Source organism: Rhododendron vialii, chromosome 9a (genome assembly GCF_030253575.1).
Source record: "Rhododendron vialii isolate Sample 1 chromosome 9a, ASM3025357v1".
Taxonomy (NCBI): domain Eukaryota; kingdom Viridiplantae; phylum Streptophyta; class Magnoliopsida; order Ericales; family Ericaceae; genus Rhododendron; species Rhododendron vialii.
This window is the reverse complement of record NC_080565.1, coordinates 15,739,025-15,761,619: the sequence shown is the minus strand read 5'-3', so window position 1 is coordinate 15,761,619 and position 22,595 is coordinate 15,739,025. Positions and strand designations below refer to the sequence as shown.

The following is a 22,595-nucleotide window of genomic DNA, read 5'->3' as shown; positions in this document are numbered from 1 at the left end:
GGATAGAAATTGTTCACGTTTTTTGAATTATCTTGTTGTAATGCATGTGCCGCACTTCAAAAAATAAGGTGGTAATGATTTTGTTGTTGAACATATTTTCTACAGAAAGCTCCATGACCATGTTATTGGTTGATATAGTTTTGGAAAAACATTATTCCCATAGCCAATAGATTGGCAAAAATTCATTATTTCATCAGTTGCTTCATGCAAGAAAGAAATAAAGAGTGGAAACGGTCAATCCAGCATCCATGAGGTTCTTGGAAGGCAAAAACAAAAGGAGAGTTTCCTCAGATCCCAAAAGTTGGATGCAGGAGCAACCACCTATGTTACTGTAGCATCAGTAATCATTAGGATGGTAGCATCACTAGTCACAGTGCTGCAGTATAACATTGTTCGTGTTACTTACTGTTACATTATTCATCGTAAAGGAAATATTTTTAATAGGGCTTTTTCATAATATAATATCCCTTCTGACACGAGGCTAAAGTTAGTTAGTGGCGAAGATGACGAGAATTCATTGTTAAGACCGCACACTGTCTTAACTGCCAATTATGGAACTTTTAACACTACAAACAAGGTCCCCTTGGTTAGCACCATCAAAGGAGGAGTTTCCTTTTTCACCTCCAAGGAAAGTAGGCTTCAAAGGAGATCGAAGTATGAAGCTGGTGTCTGAATTATGTGACTTGCATCAATGATCCTTCCCTTAAAATTCGTAGAAGCTAGAATGTCAACCAGATAAGAACAATTGACATTCATGCAAGTCTAAACTCTAAACTGTCATTAAGTATGCATTGCAATAGAAACCAAAATCATATGTACGTAGTTTACTGCCATAAATTCATCACCCAAGGACAGAAAAGAGCGATGACATACCCCAGGTTTGGCACCCTTATTTCTATAATAGTACAAAGTCCCATGACCGTCGAGGACAAAGAATCGCCTCTTCCAATCGGCCCTCAAGCTGGAGGAATGTTTTAAGAGATATCCTTGCTTGATTGTTCGGACCTATAAGATTTAATCAGTCGTTCAGAATCCACACCTTTGATAAATAAGCCTTAACACAATAAAGTGAATCGTCTCCATCCCACACCGCCTCATGAAAATAAAAGCATTTCCAAACTTGGAGAAAAGATTTAAGTAAACTGAATCATTACCTCCCCTTTTGCAGTGGACTGCATAATTGCTTCTATGATTTTGTTAGAACTCATTCCAACACCGTTTATGCCAACAGCACTTGTTGAGGCGTTAACATTACTGGAAGCTCGTAACTGATCCACCTCTGCTTGTGTTCTGAACTCTTGGATTCTTTTTGCAAGATTATCTTGCTCGGCGTTGGCCAGTTCTTTAGATTGTTGCGCATATGTCAACACCTGAGTTCAGGAGAAGTACATTAAGTATTTCCTTAAGTCACCGGAGTCTGAAATGCATAATCACATCGATAATGACAGGAGTGAGACATGAGATCAGAATAAAAATTATAAAATACCACGACCCATGGCATATGTTATTATAGTCCCTGTTTGAGTTTTATGTACCACGAATATACATGGCTACCAACAGATAAACATGACGATAAAAAGATTTGAACTGCTTGTATTCAAATTTTTTATTGACGTATAGATAGCATGAATTTTAAGTTAAAGATAAGGACACAAAGTCGCTTTAATTAAATAAACCAAGTTTTATGATGATAGCAAACAAAAAAGGTTACAAATCTGCAAATAATATCATAAAATATACAAAAAGCCAGAAAGCACATACCAAAAATAGTAGCACATAACCTATAAAGACAGGGGATATAAGTGCTCTCTCTCTCTCTCTCTCTTGTATTCTACGATTTGCGTACAGGAAGAATGAAGCACATATAGGCAGGAAGGGGAGAAGCAATAGCAAAAAGGTTGTCTTCGTGGAGGTGAGTAGAATAAATACTAGGGAATATATGCAAGATATAATGTCAGTAGCTTATCCCACCACTAAAAAAACAAAGGTCTTAGTACTGTATACATTAGAATGCACAGTTCTAAACATTGAACGCTAAATTTCTATGCCAAAGAATTGATTGTCTTGTGTCACCAATGCCACCGTGTTACAGATATGTAGTGCATAGAGAAGCTACAAGACTCAATCCCACAACACGGGCTCCTCAAAAATTTCAGAAGGATGTTAACAATCATACCAAATGTATAAGTAAACACAACAATGAGACATAATATTCAGGTCATATGATCAAAATTTTACATCTAATATGGTCAAGGTAGGAAGTGTCCATATTCTCCTGTCAATCATTGTGCTGAATTTCTTAAGCATCCACACCAAACTCAACAAATTTTGAGCTAGATTATAACCATAAAGTCACTTTATGTTTTATGGATAGTCACTTTTTGAACATCCACTACATCAAACTCTCTACTTTACACTTATCCCTATTAAAATATTAGTTTTTTGCTCCTTCCATAGTTTCTTTGTTCTTTGTTTTCTTTTATACACACCAACAAAACAATAAAAATAAAATAGTAGCTTGTGAACAGTGCCTCTCCAAGAATAGAGAGTTACTGTGTAGCATTGTATAATGTGCTGAGTTTGAAGAGAGGCTGGTGTAGAAGGTTTTTAGGGTACTACACTAGCTATTATAGGTAAAAGTGATGTTTACCTAGGCTGTTACTGATGCTCTTACCTCTTCTAAACATTCTGTATACTGAAACAGGCATCATAAGCATACCTGGTGAATGAATGGCTCCAACTGGCTTAGCAACTCATATCCCTGAAAGAATAAACCATCCAGCTATGTTTAGTTGACATGATGGTGACCACAGCCACCGGTACAGAAACAGTACCTTACAATTTGAGAAACGCACCAACTTAAAGTATCTCAGATGAGCATCCATAATTGCACTGAAAGACTCCAAGAACTCATATTTCTTTTTAGCTTCAACATTCATTAGAGCAGTTACCTAAATAACTTAAAAGAAGCGAAGAGAACTGCTTAGAACCAGAACAATGGAAAAGTAAGAAAGCAGCGATCATAAATTTATTTTACATACTAGATTAAAGCGGCTCCTCTCAAATGCTGACTTTGAGTTATGTAGATCCTGTCACACCAAGAGCAGATAAGCAAACGAATGTTAGGCCATATGCATCGAGTTTGTATGGATAAGATTTTTTTTAATAAAGAAGTGCAATCATGCATTCACAAGAAGGATTGCTGCACTTGTTAATTACAGAATTCTTGTACAACATTTAAGCACAGAAAAAAGAGAGGAAAGATAACAGCTTTAAAAAAAAAATCCATTAAATTGCCATTATTTTAAAAAACTGAGGGTTGCTTGCAAATTAGGTCTATTGACACCTTCTCCATGGGTGTAACCATCTCTCTCTCTCTCTCTGGGGGCAAATAGTATGCTTGTCAACATCTTCTTCCGCTTGGCGATCAAAAAAAAAAACTTGCTGCACCTGTATTGGTATCCAGTGATCAAGTTTCTACATGCAGCACGAGGGAGAGCTACTCAGGTCAATTGTGGGTCATGCCTACAATGTAAATTTTGGTAATCTATTTCCCTTTACCTCTCACCAGAATCACTTTCAGAGATAATGGTGCTACGACCCCAAAAGAACATCTTTATTAGTTTTCATTTAAATGACCCTAGACAAGGGGAATTTCCACAAATAGAATAAAAAAATTACAAAAACAAATACTATATTACGTCCAATGCGTGGAAATTGGAGATCCAAACAGCACGAATAATTTGATGGCAACAAAGCATGAAAGCAATGATGGCTGTAATATAAGGATGACGACAAATAACCATCATAATGATCGTCACAAAAAACAATAAATCGTCTAGTTTGAATATACCTCTTCTTGTTCCGACACAATGTCGTCCCTTGTGCTCTTCTTCAAATATGAAAACTTTTCTCGGGCCTGACTTAGATTAACAATCAACATGTTGATGCTTAAAATAATAATACTAAAATAGCATATTGTGATAATTGAAATTCCTAACCAGCACTAAAGCAATTGTGGCTAAGAATATAATCTCAAAACATAAGCAAATTATGAATAGATACTTAAGCCCACCTAGTTAGCAGGCCCTAATCCCCATACTCTAAGAAAATTTAAATGATTATCACGTTTCCTCACGTTCTGTCATTTGTTTTGTATTCCTCCATCCATATGGGCACGTATGGGCCTGAGTTAAAACAATATAAGTGATGTAGTATGTAGTAAGGGTATTTATGTCTTTTTGTATTGGGTCTATATATAAGTGTTGAAGTCCTTTCATTTGATAGCTTTGATCATTTTGAACAAATATTATCAAGAGCTAGTCTCTTTTGTATCCCATTTGGGAGTTTCTCTCTCTACATTATCTATGGGTATCTTGGATTGCATCATTTGGTATCAGAACTTCTAAGCTCGATCCCCACCCTTCATCTCACCTGAAACCTCGCCAGAACCTAAACATCGCCGGAGACACCATTTCACTCCAGATCTCCAAATCTGCTCAACCCAAGCCTTTAAGCCCTGATTTTGACACTCGAAACTCACAAATCGACACCTTCGAAGCTGATTCTCAATGTTTGGACGATCCAACATTTTCGCACCAGTTCAAGCGTGACCCAGCCTCGATCTGCTTGTTTCAGATTCGACCCAGCCTGTTCCAGCCAATTTCAGTGCTCATTTTGCTGTTCCTACACTCGTTTTGTGTTTTCGAGCTTGACCCATCCATTTTTATGCTCGAAACATTGATTCGGACCCAGATCTACCATTTTTGGAACTTGAAACAGTGATTTCATGCTCGTTTTCACTGTTTCAACACTCGAAACAGTTGATTAATGCTTGAACAGCATTCATTTGGGCTTGAATCAACTGATTAGTTCTCTTTCAGCCTTCGAAAGAGTGGCAAGTGTCTCGGAACTGCTCATTGGGAACTCAAATCTGTGTTTTTGGTTCGATTCTAGCTGGGTTTGTCTCGTTTGTTGCTATTTGCTTCGATTTCTTGCGGTTTGTGGTTGGGTTGTCACTATTTGTGTGGATTGATTGTGATTTGAGGTTGTTCGTGTACTAAGTTGACTTTGGGGTTGATTTGCTTGTTTTTGGAGTTGATTGCAGGATTGTAATGGCTTACCAGGCTAGAGGTAGAAAAGGAGGTAGAGGTAGAGGATTTGTGGTGAATAATGGTGAGGAGAATGAGTTTGGCAACCAAAAACCATGAGATGGAAGAGTTGAGACAACAAGTTGCTACCCTAACGGCGATGGTGCAAAACTTGCAAGTGTCGCGTGCAGGTAGTGGAGGGTCCAAGGACTCTCATAGTCACTTTGACAACCCATTTGGTGATCCGAATTGGCGTAGACCACTTTCCACTCACTATCCTTATAGCTAGGAGAGGAACATCAAGATTGAACTTTCCGAGTTCAATGGAAGTCTTAACCCAGATGAGTTTGTTGATTGGATTCATACTGTTGAAAGAGTGTTTGATTATGGAGAAGTCTCCAAGGAGAAGAAGGTGAAGTTAGTGGCTATCCGTCTCAAAGGAAGAGCTTCCGTTTGGTGGGAGCAATTGCAAGGAACTAGGCTACGAAGACGAAAGGGAAAGATTAGAGAATAGGAGAAATGAAGAATAAACTTAATGAGCATTTCTTGCCTTTCAACTATATGCAAAACCTCTATAAAAATTTGCATAATCTCAAACAAGTTGAAAGTGTTGATGAGTACACGGAGGCCTTCCATCAACTTGTTGCTAGAGTTGTTTTGAATGAAAGTGAAGATCAAATGGTTGCAAGGTACATTGGTGGGTTGACAACCACAATCCAAGATGCCCTTGCTATGCAAACTTTGTGGACGGCTTCGGAAGCTTACAATCGGGCCTTGGTGGCCAAAAAGCAAGAGAAGATGAAGTTTTCGAGATCCAGGCAACAATATCAAAGCGGTTCCAAATCCGGGCAGCCCTTTTACTCTTATTCTTGGGGTGGTTCTTCCTCCAATGGTGGCCAAGGTGCTTCTTCCGAGGTTGGTACTCAAAATCGAGCGGATAAGGTTTTAACACCCGCTCAAAATCAGCCTCAACCGGTGCTCCGGGGACTCGAAATTAATTCCAAAGTGGAGGTTTTAAATGCTTCAAGTGTGGGGAACTGGGTCGCAAGTCTTCGGATTGCTGTTAAGGCTTCCGAAAGTCGTAACAAGGCACTTTTCATAGAGGAAGTAACTGAGCAAGGCTATGAGGATAATATTCCCATTTATGACTAAGACATATGTGAAGAAATTGGGGGTGATAATGAGGAGGAAGAAGGCTATGCTTTGATGATCAAGAAAACTCTCCTCACTCCTAAGGATGTGAGTAATGAAGATTGGTTGCGTACCATCTTTTACAACACTTGCAATGTTGGCGGTAGAGTTTGCAACATGATTATTGATAGCGGAAGTTGTGAGAATGTAGTCTCTCAAGAGGTGGTGGACAAGTTACAACTCAAAGTAGAGGAGCATCCCCATCCTTATACCCTTTCTTGGTTCAAGAAGAGCAATGAAATCAAGGTGACTAAAAGGTGCTTGGTATCTTTCCCTATTCGGCAAAAGTACTTTGATGAAACTTGGTGCGATGTGGTTCCTATGGATGCTTGTCGTATACTACTTGGTCGCCCGTGGCAATATGATAGGCATTCCATCCATGATGAAAAAAAGAATACCTACACCATCCTTAAGGAGAAGTGACAATTCACTTTATTACCTATGAAGGAGAAGGTGACTACAAAGCCTCCTTGCACTACGTTGCTTTGCTACTAAAGGATTTCTCAAGGAAAGTCATGAAACCAGGTATGTTCTAGTGTTGGTTCCTATGGCGGATATGGGTGTGTCGGATGTTCCCGAGGCGATTTCTAAACTTTTGAAGGAGTATGTTGATGTGTTTCCTTAAGAGTTGCCTCCCGAATTGCCTCCTTTGCGAGATATTCAACATTGTATCGACTTTGTACCCGAGGTGCCCCTTCTGAACAAGCCCGCATATAGAATGTCTCCAAGGGAGAGGGAAGAGATTCAAAGGCAAGTTAAGGATCTTCTAGAGAAAAACTACTGATAAGTGCCGAAATATTGATATTTTGGCCCTCTAAACTACATTCGTTAGTCATTTATGTATCTTACTTTATATTTATTTCGTCCTTTTTGTGTTTACAGGTTGCTTGAGATCGTTATCCAAGATTTTGGATAAAAACGAGAGTTCAATGAAGTTTGGGGTTAAAGAGCAAAGTGATTCAAAATTGCATGATTTATTCGTAGTTACCTAAAGTCCATGGGCCTCTTATGTAATTAATGGTTCAAAATCTATATAATGGGATGGAAACCAACTGACTATGGAAGGAGTGGCTTGATGGCAGCTTTTCAGCCGTGTTCAAAGAAACAGCAGGACGTCACGGAAAAGAAATTGGGGAACACCATTAAGCCCATGGCCGGCTAATCCCATTCTCTAGGGGGAAGATGAAACTTCATATCAAGTAACTCTATTTATGCGTAGAATTTTGGTTTATTATTCGGATCGATTGTATGACTAAGAACCTGTTTTGTTTTTATCAAACGGAATGAGTTTTAATAGTTTTAATCTATTGAGTATTTGTATGCGCGCTTTCAAATATGAGTTATACAATGATTTTCATTGATTGTGATTGGAGTTCAGAGATAGATTATGCTCGTAAGACGGATCGTGCCGTTAGGCAACCTGATCGTGCTACTGAGACAGTCTGTGCTATGGGATAGTCTATGCCTTTTAACAACACAATTATTTTCTTGACGATTATCAAAAGGGTTTGCAAGTCCTAGCGATAATCCCTTTTGCTTCGAATAATTAAACCTAGCCTATGTATATCGTTGTTACGTGGTTGGAGTGGATTCGAAACCCTAGATCTTTTTTTCCATCAACTTTCAAACTCTTACTTTAATTGTTTTCTTTATTTAATCAGTTCTCAAAATCAAATCAATCCAACTTTTTCTGTCCGAATTAATCTAGAAGTTAATTGACTTTAGCGTAACTTAGTCATATTGTCCCTGAGGATCGACACTCGGTCTTAACCACTATTCTACAGAGTAGTAGTTAACTCCAAGTTTTTATAAATTTATTTTTGACACAGAACGATGCGGTCAAATTTTGGCGCCGTTGCCGGGGACAGTTTGCACGGTTACATTCATTCGATTAGTTTTTATTTTAGTTCTTAGTTTGCATTTTTTTTTATTGTTTTTATTATTTTCTTTTTGTATTAGTTTTTCTGGTGCAAGATTATTGACTTTACAAGAAAAGAAAAACGAAAGCTGGCAACTGTTTTGTGGTGGAGGAAAATCTATTCATTACGAGAACTTTTAACAAAGCACTGTAAGTTTTTTTTTTTTTTTTACTTGCACAAGTTGAGAGGCTTGCACTAGGGGTTTTTTTTTTTTTTTTTGATTTTTTTTTTGTCTCCTTTAAAAAAAATCAAAATACCAAAAAAAAAAAAAAAGGATGGCTTATTTTGCAAGTTGCTATGGAGGGTATGAAAATCAATTTGATAGGTCAGTGTCTACTTTACCCAATTATTTGCAACATGTGCTAGATGATACTGTTCCTATATTTTATGGCATAGATGGAGAAAATCTGTACTTACATCTAGACAAACATGAGGAGATTTGTGGTGATGATGAAGTGGCTCTGTCTAAATTGTTTCCTTTGTCTCCAAGGAATGGTCCTAAGCATTGGTTTCATTCTTTAAGCCAAGGATCAATTCGTAGTTGGGGAGACATATATACACAATTTACCAAAAGGTTCTCCCCTGGGTACGAGACTCATATGCTATTACGCGAAATCTCAAATTTTCATCAACTACAAGGTGAGTCTTTTTCTCAATGTTGGTGGCGGTTTAAATGTTCACTATTCAGTTGGCCACAACATACCTGTGATCTTAGGCACATTCTTCATTTTTTTTATGACAATGTAAAATTTGAGACATGTCAAATTCTGGATAAGAGGGGTGATTGTGAAATTCTGGATAAGGATGCAGAAAAGATTGAGGCTTATTTTGATCGATTAGCTGATTCTCTTTCTTGCAATCAAGTTGAAAATTTTGAAGTGAGTAATTCTTGCGTATTGGAAGATGAAACAATAGAGCCACTTGTAACTAGTGAAATAGATGATCCAAGTGATGAACCTAAAGTGCAACAATCTTCTCTAGAGCATTCCAGCACACTTGAGATGAGTTTTCATGATACGACTCTTGCGGAGTCATTGCCAATAATTGTGCAAAGTCAAGTTGATCTTGATAATCAAATATCCCGTCATAGATGATGACATCACTTCTATTGAGCATCCACCATTACAAGAGATTATCACGTTAGAACGAATCGACTTTCTTGGTGTTGATAATTTTAATATGGTTTACCATCCATTTTTTCTGAAACTCATCAACAGCTTGACAGTTAATTTTGTTTGGAATTCGCACTTGGTGGAATTTAAATTTCAAACACGGCTACATCAATTGAGATATTCTAAGTACTTGATTTCGTGGCATGGTCGCGTACAATTTTTAACGGAGTGCTTGAAGTGGGGTGAGACGTTCATATTAGTTGCTCTCTGTAGTGCAATGATTGTTTCCATTTCATGTGATGGGAGTGAATGGCATTACCTTTTTGTATAGTTTTTTTTTTTTTAATATCTTAGGTTAGTTTTTTTTTTTTTCTTTTTTTCTTTTTGTTGTGAGAACTAACACTGCAGGACGCTTTCGTTCAAGTTGGGGGTCTTCTTCCTACTATATTATTTCTTGCATAGTTATCCGTTGCGAGGTGATACCTTTTCCTTCTTTTTCTTTTACGTCCTATATTTTTGTTCTTTTGCATTCAATGAGGACATCGAATGGTTCAAGTTGGGGGGAGGAATTACTTTGGTAGTTTATTTTTCCTTAGATTCTTAAAATTTCAAAAAAAAATCAAATTTTTTATAAAAAAATCTAAAAATAGTGGAACCCTTTTGCATGCTATTTGGCACTTGTTGTGATTACTTGTTGGATAATTGAGTTGAATTATGTTGGCTACTGTAGTGATATATGTTTTGGCATGGTAGTTTCTCTTGCTAGCTTGTTTTGAGAAGTTGATTATGGCATTTTGGTTTGGCACTCTTGCGCTTCACATATACTTGGGCCTTGATCACTTGTGAGTTGTGAATTGACTGTTTTTTTATGGCTAGATTAGTGGAGACTTATGCCCTAGTGGGCTTTCGTGCCTTATCTTTTTGTTGGAGTGGTGTCAAGTAAACTCTTAGTTTGTCATGTCAAGTAAACTCTTAGTTTGTCATGGAAAGAGTCAACTTGTTGAGGTCTCATTATTCTTGATTGCTAAGCATTGGAATTTATTGAATGACTTATTAATCTCTTGGGTTTGGTTTGACACATGGATGATGATTCACCCTTTGGAGAGGATTACAGGCACTTTCTTGATATTTGGGCCAATTCATTCCTTTGTGTTCACATTTATCCCTTGCAAGCCACATTTAGCCTTATACATTTAGCCTTTTCTTGGTTAGCTCCACCTTCCATATTGTGTTTGGAAAAAGGCGAGATTGTAAAGGTTAATTTTGGGTAGATTGTTGAATTTTGCGCTTGAATTGGTGGTGCTCCTAAAAAAAAAAAAACACAACACCACAAAAGAGGGAAAAAAAGAAAAGAAAACGAAGGGGCACCAATACGTTTGAAAAGGAGGAATTGTTGCTTTTTGGTTGAAAGATGTTGACAGAAGGAGAGATAGGGTGGAGTTGAAAAGAGTGAAAAAATGGGCACACATTGTTAAATTAGCCCTAAGTTGTTTAATTTTTCTCAGACACTTGATATTTTACCCTAACCTTGAAATATTTTTCCTCACCCAACATTACTACCGGAATTAAAGTCCTATTTGATCCTTGGGGAGTTGGGGTGTGGATTGATGGATGTGAGAGTGACTTCCAATGCTTGGTGTTCTGTTCATGAGACCGTGTGTCCACCATATAAAGCGTTCTTTTCGTGTCATGGTGTGCGAGTGCTTTGCTTTCATTTATATTACTTCTAACCGCACACTTGAGAGTTCATAATATGCACCTCGTTTCGAGTGTTTTTCTTTGTGAGTGAATGACATTGTGAGAATTGAAGTCGAGACTCGGTCCGGAGAGAGTGGTTAGTCATTGCATACTTGTGGTTGAGACCCATATCACACACACATGCTAAGCCTAGGTGCCATGATTTATTTCTTGACTTGATAGCATTTGGAACTATTTGCACCTTGTTATATATTTGTGGTAGCTGCGCATTCTTTGCTTGATGGACCATTGAGTTGCATGACAGGTTTCGGGTTCCATGTGGAAGGATTCCTTGTGTTTTGTGGGTGATCACTGCTAAAAACCCTCACGAGACTTCACTCGTCCTACCGGGGCCGCCCAGGGGTTTAAAAGAACTGTCCATTTTAATTTATTTTCATTAGTTGTTTGCTAGGGACTAGCAAAGTGTAAGTTGGTGGGTGTGATAAGTGCCGAAATATTGACATTTTGGCCCTCTAAACTACATTCGTTAGTCATTTATTCATCTTACTTTATATTTATTTCGTCCTTTTTGTGTTTACGGGTTGCTTGAGATCGTTATCCGAGATTTTGGATAAAAACGAGAGTTTAATGAAGTTTGGGATTAAAGAGCAAAGTGATTCAAAATCGCATGATTTATTCGTAGTTACCTAAAGTCCATGGGCCTCTTATGTAATTAATGGTTCAAAATCTATATAAGGGGATGCAAACCTACTGACTACGGAAGGAGTGGCAAGACAACAGCTTTTCAGCCGTGTTCAAAGAAACAGCAGGACGTCACGGAAAAGAAATTGGGGAACACCATTAAGCCCATGGCCGGCTAATCCCATTCTCTAGGGGGAAGATGAAACTTCATATCAAGTAACTCTATTTATGCGTAGAATTTTGGCTTATTATTCAGATCGATTATATGACTAAGAACCTGTTTTGTTTTTATCAAACGGAATGAGTTTTAATAGTTTTAATCTATTGAGTATTTGTATGCGCGCTTTCAAATATGAGTTATACAATGATTTTCATTGATTGTGATTGGAGTTCTGAGATAGATTATGCTCGTAAGACGGATCGTCCTGTTTGGCGGCCTGATCGTGCTACTGAGACGGTCCGTGCTATGGGATAGTTTATGCCTTTTAACAACACAATTATTTTCTTGACGATTATCGAAAGGGTTTGCAAGTCCTAGCGATAATCCCTTTTGATTCGAATAATTAAACCTAGCCTATGTATATCGTTGTTACGTGGTTGGAGTGGATTCGAAACCTTAGATCTTTTTCCCATCAACTTTCAAACTCTTACTTTAATTGTTTTCTTTATTTAATCAGTTCTCAAAATCAAATCAATCCAACTTTTTCTGTCCGAATTAATCTAGAAGTTAATTGAATTCAGTGTAATTTAGCCATACTGTCCCTGAGGATCGACACTAGGTCTTAACCACTATTCTACGGAGTAGTAGTTAACTCCAAGTTTTTATTTTTGACACGGAACGACACGATCAACTACATAAGGGCAAGCCTTAGCCCTTGTGCAGTGCCGGCTCTTTTTGACTCCGAAGAAGGATGGTTCGTGGAGGATGTGTGTGGATAGTAGAGCTATCAACAAGATCACTATCAAGTACCGCTTAACCATTCCGAGGCTAGATAATATGTTGGATTGCCTTGCCTGTTCAAAGGTCTTCTCAAAGATTGATCTAAGAAGTGGTTATCATCAAATTCAAGTTCGTCCGGGAGATGAATGGAAAACGGCTTTCAAGACCCCTCATGGCCTCTTTGAATGGCTTGTGATGCCTTTTGGTCTTACCAATGCTCCAAGCACTTTCATGCGGGTAATGACTCAAATGCTTTAACCTCTCTTGGGTATGTGTAGTTGTGTACTTCGATGATATCTTGGTGTATAGTTGGTGTTTTGAAGATCATTCATCCCACCTCTGACAAGTCTTTGAAATCTTGAAAGAGAGAAATTTTATGGGAACTTGAAGAAATGTAGTTTTGTCGTTGATAAGGTGGTATTTTTGGGGTATGTTGTGTCTTCAAAAGGGGTTCACATGGATGAAGACAAGATTAAGGCCATCGTGGAATGGTCAACGCCTACAAGTGTTCATGAAGTGAGGAGTTTTCCTGGGTTAGCTACTTTCTACCGGAGGTTCATTGCCAACTTTAGTAGTATCGCGACTCCTCTTACCGATTGCCTCAAGCAAAGGGTGTTCATATGGTCCCAAGAAGCCGTCGAGAGTTTCAAATTGTTGAAGTCCAAACTTACCGAAGCTCCTATCTCGGCCTTACGCGACTTTGATAAAACTTTCGGGAGTGGGAATTGGTGCAGTCTTAAGCCAAGGTGGTCAACCTATTGCTTTCTTTAGCGAGAAGTTGAACGGTGCTAGACTCAAGTACTCTACTTATGACTTGGAATTCTATGCTATTGTCCAAGCCATCAAGCAATGGAGTTACTACCTTGCCTACAAGGAATTTGTTCTCAACACCGATCATGAAGCCCTTAAGTACATCAACAGCCAACAACACCTCAATAAACAGCATGCCAAGTGGGTGGCTTATCTACAACAATTCACATTCTCTTTGAGGCACGAATTGGGGATTCTCAACAAAGTGGCCGATGGTTTGAGTAGAAGAGTGGCTCTCTTGGTGGAAATGAAGAACAAGGTTGTTGGGTTTGAAGAATTTCGCACTTTCTATGCCGAAGATCCTTACTTTAGTAAGATAATCGATGCTTTGCAAAGGGGTGATAAGGTTATCGATCCATGTTTCATGTTGAAGGATGGATTTCTCTTCAAAGAACTCAAGTTGTGTGTCCTTACATGCTCTTTAAGGGAGCAATTGTTGGCCGAAAGTCACAAGTTGGGTCATTTTGGCAAAGGATAAGACTCTAGCGTTGCTTCAAGATGCATACTATTGGCAGAGGATGAGTAAAGATGTAGGGGGCTATGTGCAAAGGTGCCAAACTTGCCAACAGAACAAGGGGACAGCCACTAATACAGGGTTGTATTTGCCTTTACTGGTGCCGGAAAGTCCTTGAAAGTGCGTGAGCATGGATTTTGTCTTGGGGCTTCCTCCTACGCAAAGGCAGAGTGATTCTATCATGAGGGTAGTGGATCGGTTCTCAAAATGACTCATTTCATACCTTGTAAGAAGACTATGGATGCAACTAACATTGTCAATCTCTATTTCAAGGAGGTCTACAAGTTGCATAGCGTCCCTACTTCTATTGTCTCCAATAGAGATGCTAAGTTCCTTGCCCACTTTTGGAGGTCCTTGTGGAGGAAGATTGGCACCAACTTATGCTTTAGTACTTCTTTTCACCCTCAAACCGATGGTCAAAACGGAAGTGGTAAATCGGAGTCTTGGGAATTTGTTGCGATGCTTAGTTGGTGAACATCCAAAAAGTTGGGATGGAATTCTTCCCTTGGCGGAGTTTGCTTACAATTCTTCTCTATACCGCACCATCCACACTTCCCCATTTGAAGCGGTTTACGGGTTGAAACCTTCTAATGTGGTTGACATCGTTCCTTTGCTAACCCCTAAGAAGGGACACTCCAAGGTGGAAGATATGGCTACATTTATGAAGAATATCCACTCTCAAGTTAAGCTCAACATTGAGAAGTCTAATGCGAGGTATAAGGCGGCCGTTGATGCACACAAAAGGGAGGTTTTGTTTAAAGAAGGGGATCTTGTTTGGGTTATCTTGAGCAAGGATAGGCATCCTCACGGTGCTTACATGAAGTTGAACGATCGGAAAGTGGGTTCTTGTGAAGTCTTGCGCAAGATCAATGACAACACTTGTCAAGTCCACTTACCCTCTCATTTGAGCATCTCCAACACATTCAACATGCAACACTTGGTACCCTATTTGCCGGAGGACACTAACATAACTTGAGGACAAGTTTCTTTTTAGTAAGGGAGTATGATGTATGTAGTAAGGGTATTTATGTTTTTTGTATTGGGTCTATATATCAGTGTTGGAGTCCTTTCATTTGATAGCTTTTGTCATTTTGAAAAAATATTATCAAGAGCTAGTATCTTTTGTATCCCATTTGGGAGTTTCTTCCTCTACATTATCTATGGGTATCTTGGATTGCATCTATAAGGGCCCAAAGAGCACCTAAACAGGTTCAATCTTTGCTTATTTGCTGCATCTATCTTGCCCTATGCTCAATCTGTCTGTACCATAACAATGCCATCTATGGGACAAACAGAGCCTTGTTGCTGCCCCATTACCTCCAACTAAATCAACAAAAAAAGAGGTTAAAACATTCTGCAATAACAATTGTCTAAGTGTAACTTTGCAATCAAGAATCGTTCTATACATTCATTCAGATCCATATATATATAATTACACATATATGGTTTTCGGTTGGATCTCAAGTGTACCTGATCATAACCATTTATAGCTTTGTCAAATCGTCGACGGGAGTCCTGCAGCTCAAAATGGACAACCTATAAGCAAGGTGAAAGAAGGTACCTATACACAGTACATTCCTCCAGAGATTAAACACTTGTTTTCGGGAGATGCATTGAGGTGAACCCATATGCTAAAGCGTTATGCTGAGTGAAAGTAAATTAGAAAAAAGAGAAGTAATCTCAAACTCAAATTTTCACTTTTCCATATCAAGTGAAGATGCGACCACATTACAAGTTTTTTTGGGTGGGAGGGGGTGTAAATATATTATAGGTTCTCTCGTTATCTTGCAAAGTAAAAGCATCAAAATTCTATTCGTAAGACTAAACTAGGGGCATGTCCAAATACTGCAAAATATCAAATCAGGATATAATTGACACTATCTATAAAAAGGAAGAAGAGGAAGCAGAAATAAGAAGCTGTTCTATCAAGGTTGTCACTCCCGTACCGTATTGGCCAATGCGTACCATTTTGAGTGGAAACCGGTACAGCAGAGGTCGGATTCCATTTCGCTTAATTTTCCGGCAAATACCAGAAGTACCGTCAAGTTCCGGCGAGTTTCGGACCTTTCCGGTGAGTTCCGGCGGAATGGATGACCAGTGAAAAAAAATAAAGAAATCAGGAAACTAAAAAGAACAAGTTAATCCAAGCCGAAATCGAACACATGACGGCCTCTGGAACTGATTCATTTCAGATCTATTCTTCAACACATTCTGGCGACGATTTTCACATTTTGTGAGCTTTCCATCTCTATTCTCGCGTCTGCAATAAGCGTGCCTTTTTCTACCTCAAGAAGACAGAGGGATTTCAGGGATAAGTGCACAAATTAAGGTGGTGGGGAAAAAAGTTGAAGATTTCAAAAAGAGCAGTGCAATAGCCTTTTGGAGATTAGAATCATGTACAACCTATCACACCATAGTTTGGCATACAGAAATCCTATAGGTACCGACGGTTGCCGTAGGGAAACCATACCGACGGCCGCGCCTGGCAGTCTCCGGCCACCGGACGGCCGATGCCGCCGATCCGAGCCATCCAAAAATTTCTAAAAAAAAAAACGAGGGGGCTTACGCGGGAATCAACGGCATCCGATGTGTGTAGGGTGCTTGATCTAAATACCCTATTTTTCGTTTATATATGTATATACATGTATATACGAAAACATGGAGTGTTTGGATCGAGCATCTACGCATGTCGGATGCCGTTGATTCCCACGTTGGCCCACTCGGTTTTTTTTTTTAGAATTTTTGGACGGCTCGGATCGGCCTTCTAGTGGCCGGAGACGGCCCGGCGCGGCCGTCGGTGCATTTTCGGTTTGGTACTCATCGGTACCAGTAGCAGGACTCGTTTGGCATATTCCCATTATTTTTGTCGTTTAACATACTATCTTATTTGTACGTATTAGGCTGTACTATTTCTTTATATTGTTCATTAAACATATGTTGTCCTACTCTTATTAGATTAATATTATTGTTAACGTAAATGAAGGTTAAATTTATGAGTATTTAAAACATATTTTTAGCTCATGTATACATAAATAATGAGAAATCCGAAGCGGTAACCAGTAACACAATCATACCGAGTACGTATCGTACCAATGACAAAAATGGTACCATGTATACAGAACCTTGGTTCTATAACACTCGTTTCAAATCCCCATTCTCAACCCCTCTTTTTCTCTCAAAATTTCAAAGATTTTTGTGTAGATGTGTTGTTGCCTTGTATTGTCTCTAAAAGATTTCCGATGTTGATGTTGCTCTGTAGCATGAATATTTGTATTGCTACATTAAACTTCAGTACACAACCATTGTTCAAACTATAAAACATAAATAAAGTTTCAATTTGGGAGGGTGGCGACTCTTTCTGCTGGATTTTGAAGTTAAAAGCCTTTTTATTTCATCCCTTCATTTCCCTCCATCTGCTACAGGGACACATTTAGGAGAACCACTTACCTAAATGAGGAAAGCCACAACCTGGAAAACCTACTAGTATATAACACAGTGTATTCATGTAAGAACAGAGAGAGAGTCATAATATTCATTAGCTAAGAATTCATAGTTACTAGAGTGAGTACATGGATTTAATAGAGGGAAAATGGAAACCCTAACCAGTAACAATAACTAATACAAAATAAGTACCAAATCAGCCAAATCCAGCTGTAAAGATGAAGGGACAAAGGGAAGATCAATAGTTCTTTTAGATAAGTAATCCTAATAAATGGTAAGTTGTAGACAAACTACATAGTACATAGATACATAACAATAAAAAATAAAAAGGCATCAAAGGGACACCACCCATATCCAAATAAAGAAAACAAAACCAATAGGACTAGTGGTCTGAAGCTCAAAAAGGCCCAACAAATAATGTATGACAAGAATCCACATAATGTACAAAGGAACCTAAGATAGATGCCCCTAACCAAGACAGACAACTAAACACGTTGGTTAAAAAACAAACTCTTCCAAGGGGAAGTAGGCTCCTCCATGCCTTAACACGATCTTCTTTATTGCTCCCGCTAGACCACCAGCAAAAGGCACTACAGAGCACGGTTCGGACATGACCCGTTAACACGACACGAAATTAGAGGGTTTGGGTCAATCACTTTTTGACACGAACACGAATATGACATGACCCGTGAACACGACAATTAAATGAGTCAAACGCAGATTTGACTCGCGTAACTCGTTAAGGACACAGATAACTATTTAATTTTTCGAATACACACATTAACCCAGAACGACACGACATGGCACGATTAGTTTTGATTCTTTTGAATTTCCTAATTATTAGGAGATTTGTGCTGTGTTTGGATAGGTTTTTGAGAATTTTTGAGTTTAGTTTTTGGGGTAATGAGTGGAGAGAGAAATAGGCTAATGATTGAAGATAGGAGTAATGAGTGGAGAGAGATAGAGAGAGAAATGAAAATAATGATTGGAGAGTGGAGAGAGACATGAGAGTAATGATTGAAAGTAGAGGGTATTAGGGTAATGAGTGTTTTTTGAGTTGAAAATTTTTTTTTAAGTTCCCGAAAAAAAAATTTTAAGTTCCCATCCAAACAAAGCATTGATTTTTCAAAATCATACTTGGTTAACGTGTATCGAAACATTTCAATATAACTATGGAAAGACAAGACATGTATACTATTAGGACTCATAAGAGATTTTTATTTTTTTTAAATCAAAACCAATTGAATATTTAATTTCCTAATCACTTGTTCACTTGAGTTTCCATGCTAAAGAGTCCAAAATTAATTCAATTTATTTAGGCTTATTGGGATTTTTTTTTTCATTATTTAGGCCTAGTCTTTTAGTTTAAAATTTGTATAGATTTATGATAGTTGTTGGGGCTTTTTATTATTTTAGCTGAAAATTGTACAAAATTATTTAACTTTGAGACCTATGTCTAGTTGTGACTTAAGGCATTTTTCAATGTCATGATTTGGCTGGTTTTATCGTTTCTATGATTATGATGGTATTGAAAATGTCTATAGTTTTTGTTATTTAATAAATAAGTAGTTGGTTCAAAACATTGGAAAATATGTAATTTTATTTAAATATTAACAAAATAAAAGGGTCTTATTATTATCAACCCAAACACAACATGATTTTAAGCAGGTTGGGTTAGTGTCAAGGTATTTGACAAGTTTATGTTAACAGGTGTTTTGACACAAACTCGAAAAAAACACGAAACACGAAATGACATGACCACTGGACACGATGCCCACCCTACAGAGTAACTAACCAGGCTTTCTCCTTAGCCTACCCAAGTCCTTGCCACACTCCAGCTCCCTAAAACTCTAGTCACATCTCAATCCATACTCAACGCAACGAGCAGAACAAAAATCAGATTCCACAGCTCCGTTACGGCCATAAAAATGTGACATCTTCTAATGAGGGTGTCAAAGTCAAAATACGCCCATAGGTCGCTGATGCAGGACAGTGAGAGAGAGGAGGAGAGGGGGGAAACACACAAGAGCCACAGCTCTAATTTCACACAACTCTTAGTTTTTTAAATCAAATTCTGATGATTACAACCTTTATCATCTTATTTATAAGCTAACAATAACCTAAATAAAAGATGAACTCAACATAGAAACAAACTGATCAAATATTATCCCTATCTTCACACTAAACAAATCCTGTCCTAAATAAAAGAACTTAACTACCAAGCACAACTATTGGACCAAAAATATTTATTCCCACGTGACTTGACCAGTGGCTTCCAAATAGGATTCTTCCGCCAACCAATCAAGGGCTGCACCATCAGTCGCTGTCCATGCAAACAAAAAAACACCTTTTGAAGCCCCGGTCTTTCAAATACTTTGTCAAGGAAGACACCAATATACCGCCAAAATTCAACCCTCTCCTCCCTATGCTGACCACAGTTTTTGAAGGCAAGTTAGGCGTGAACCTAGACCTGAGGGCCAACAAGGCTCCTGTGTTGCGCCTTATAGAGGGTGAGGCACCGTGAAAGAAAGTATGAAACCAAATAAGTTAATTGCTGCCGAGAACCTTAAACCGCAGGTGCTTATAAAGCTTTCAAACTTAGCATTCTAAAATCAAGCCTATTGGAGTTGTTCTTCATGACACAGTCTGAACCATTTCTTTTACTATAAAACCTGAAACCCTAAATCTAAAATTCGCATGTAAAGTTTTCCATGAGCATAAACTTGCATTCATTCGCACGTAAGAAATGACAAAATCCAGAGTTTGCATTTGGTTATACTTCAAAAGAAAATTTGCATTTTGTACTTTCCATGTTAAAGGATGCAGCCAAACAATAATTCGTTAAGAAAGGAATTGCAGTCTATATCATTAATATAATTCTGAAACTCACAGTTAGCCATTTTTCAGAACGTTTAACATGAAACACAAAGAAAGAACAGGATTACCTTTGCCTCTTGCAGATCAACAGACAAAAAGTGTGTGAGACGATCAATCAAAACATGCTCTACCTGCAGACAAGAGTTCTCATATACACGTTAAACAACTTTCACCATTAGGGGAAAGGCTAACTATCCCCTTCTACAAAATGCACCATGCATCATACTTGTGTGATATCAACCCAAGAATATCAGAGAAACTTACAATAATATTTCTTCAAAAATCAAGTGAGAGCAAAGCATCTGGCTGCTTTGCTTTCTTGTAAAGACAGAACTAAGCATTTCAAGTCATAACTGTTTAGGTAGTTTAATAGCTACACATTTAGCTTAATATCTTCACTTATAGAAGAAAAAATAACATTTACATATATGGTCCAGACTCCGGATCATGGTAAGAAAATTAGCTATCACCAATCGAGTACTTCAACAAAACAGGGAAACATAAATTTTTTGAACCACGCGACTAAATTCATCTGGTTTGTTGCAATCTTCTGGAGCACGTAAACAACATGAAAGCATTATGAAGGCAGCCGACACACAAACCCACCCGATCAAAAACAAAGTGCCATCAAATTGTTCACAAACATCGATAGAATGCATTCATGCTGTTGTAATCTATAATCACAGAAAACATAATGCACATCTTTGTAATTACTTGTGTACGAAGAAGCTCCTTATAAGTAGCAAGCTCACGAAATGCAGAAATGAACTTGGATAAGACTGGACCTGTGGCAAAAAATCAAAACATGAAGCAATATGAATTGTGCCTGTGTCTTTCTTGTTGCTGCAAGCTTTGTGCTCCAAGTTGGAACTTTCACATAGTGGCAGTATAATCAGGGAAGCCTACTGTTAAGATAACTAATTACTCCATTTGCATAATCTATTCTCATCTAATATAGAAACGGAGAACCCATCTTTGGTGTCCTCTTTTTTTAAGATTATGTATACTTCTAATAATGCTGCTCTCCCAAATCAGTTAATGTACCACTTATAACTTGGTATTGGCCGTTACACTTGGGCAAAAGAGTAATCAACTTGGGCAAAAGAGTAATCAACTAAAAACCAACTTATTATAACCACTACCCCACTATGCACAACAATCCTAAAAAAGTGCACACACGTTGTATGTGCAAACCTTCTAGTCAATTTGGAAGTGTGAGTTTAGTGGACAAAAGAAACAGTAAATCAGCAACTTAGGCAGGTTACTGAAATGTTTGATGTTTCACAAATAAATACTTATGGAGAATAAAAGAACTAAAAAAGAAGGAAGCAATTCAAGTGAACATGGTCCATTAAGAGTTTCAGCATAAATGAAACCATCAAGTCTGCTGGGTTTATTCAGATAAATAACAGGCCAGAGAACAATTTTAAGGCAAGGTAGAGAAGAATGAGGAATGCTTATAAGAAAACAAAATTGAAAGTTACATCAAATCTGGGATAAGAACAATAAATTTAACCTACTATAATACAAGGCTAAAACCCCATCGTTCGCCTGTAAATAGGAAAACCCATTGCTAAGAACAGCTGATTTCAAGCCGGCTCAACGCAATCAACCCGAGTCCAACCAACCCAACAACGGCAAGACAAAGGTACAAGCATCATGCAACCCGGTAAGCCCTAGCTGACCAATTATATGCGCTAATCCAAATAATATGTTGGCATCAAATTACAATTTCAATGTGTAAACTATAGCTATTACTCATAAGAGTCTTTTACGTCATTGGATCCTCAAGATCTAAACACGAATTCTGTTATGCAATGTTCCTATCCCCCATTGTCTAGAGCAAACCTTCATACCAACGACTAATAGAATATGGTAACCTTTTAAGCTCCCATTCCTTCTTAGACAACGACAAAAACTTGTCCGATGCCATTATCTTTTTCCCCTTTACCACTCCTACTGACCTCAGTACATTCTTAGCTCCTTGGTCCTCACTGCTGCTTTTCTATCGTCAACCACAGCACATGCTTGGCTCCTCAGTCCTTACTGCTGTTGTTTTATCATCAACCAGCAATTCCTTCACCTCGATCGTTACATCCTCAATTGTGCTATTCTAGGACTAAACCGTTTATCCTTTTGAATAGTTTTTAATTCCAAAAAAATCCATTACCAATTTTCTCCCTGAACCCACCACTGGTTGGCAATCTTCAATCAATTTTTGAACTTTTTGGTTCGTTAGGATATAGAGTGATTGAAGAAAGTGGATTTGCAGTGGAGAGGGAAAGGTTTATTTTCAGAGAGGATACAAAAGACACAATAGAG

At 38.2% G+C, this 22,595-nt stretch overlaps 1 protein-coding gene across 5 annotated transcripts in view; it reads right to left on the bottom strand.

The window, feature by feature from the left end:
- Positions 1-22,595, bottom strand: part of LOC131301666 (ADP-ribosylation factor GTPase-activating protein AGD2-like) — a 56,691-nt gene that overhangs the window by 17,031 nt on the left and 17,065 nt on the right. For 4 of the 5 annotated variants that reach the window (XM_058328042.1, XM_058328044.1, XM_058328045.1 and 1 more), the window contains exons 4-12: positions 20,988-21,058; positions 20,342-20,404; positions 15,426-15,470; positions 3,854-3,919; positions 3,042-3,089; positions 2,835-2,951; positions 2,720-2,761; positions 1,155-1,370; positions 874-1,005 (exon numbers count right to left, since the gene is read on the bottom strand). In XM_058328042.1, coding sequence (XP_058184025.1) covers positions 874-1,005; positions 1,155-1,370; positions 2,720-2,761; positions 2,835-2,951; positions 3,042-3,089; positions 3,854-3,919; positions 15,426-15,470; positions 20,342-20,404; positions 20,988-21,058 — 800 coding nt within the window. The remainder of the gene's footprint in view (positions 1-873; positions 1,006-1,154; positions 1,371-2,719; positions 2,762-2,834; positions 2,952-3,041; positions 3,090-3,853; positions 3,920-15,425; positions 15,471-20,341; positions 20,405-20,987; positions 21,059-22,595) is intronic. The other variant, XM_058328043.1, reaches the window with a different exon arrangement.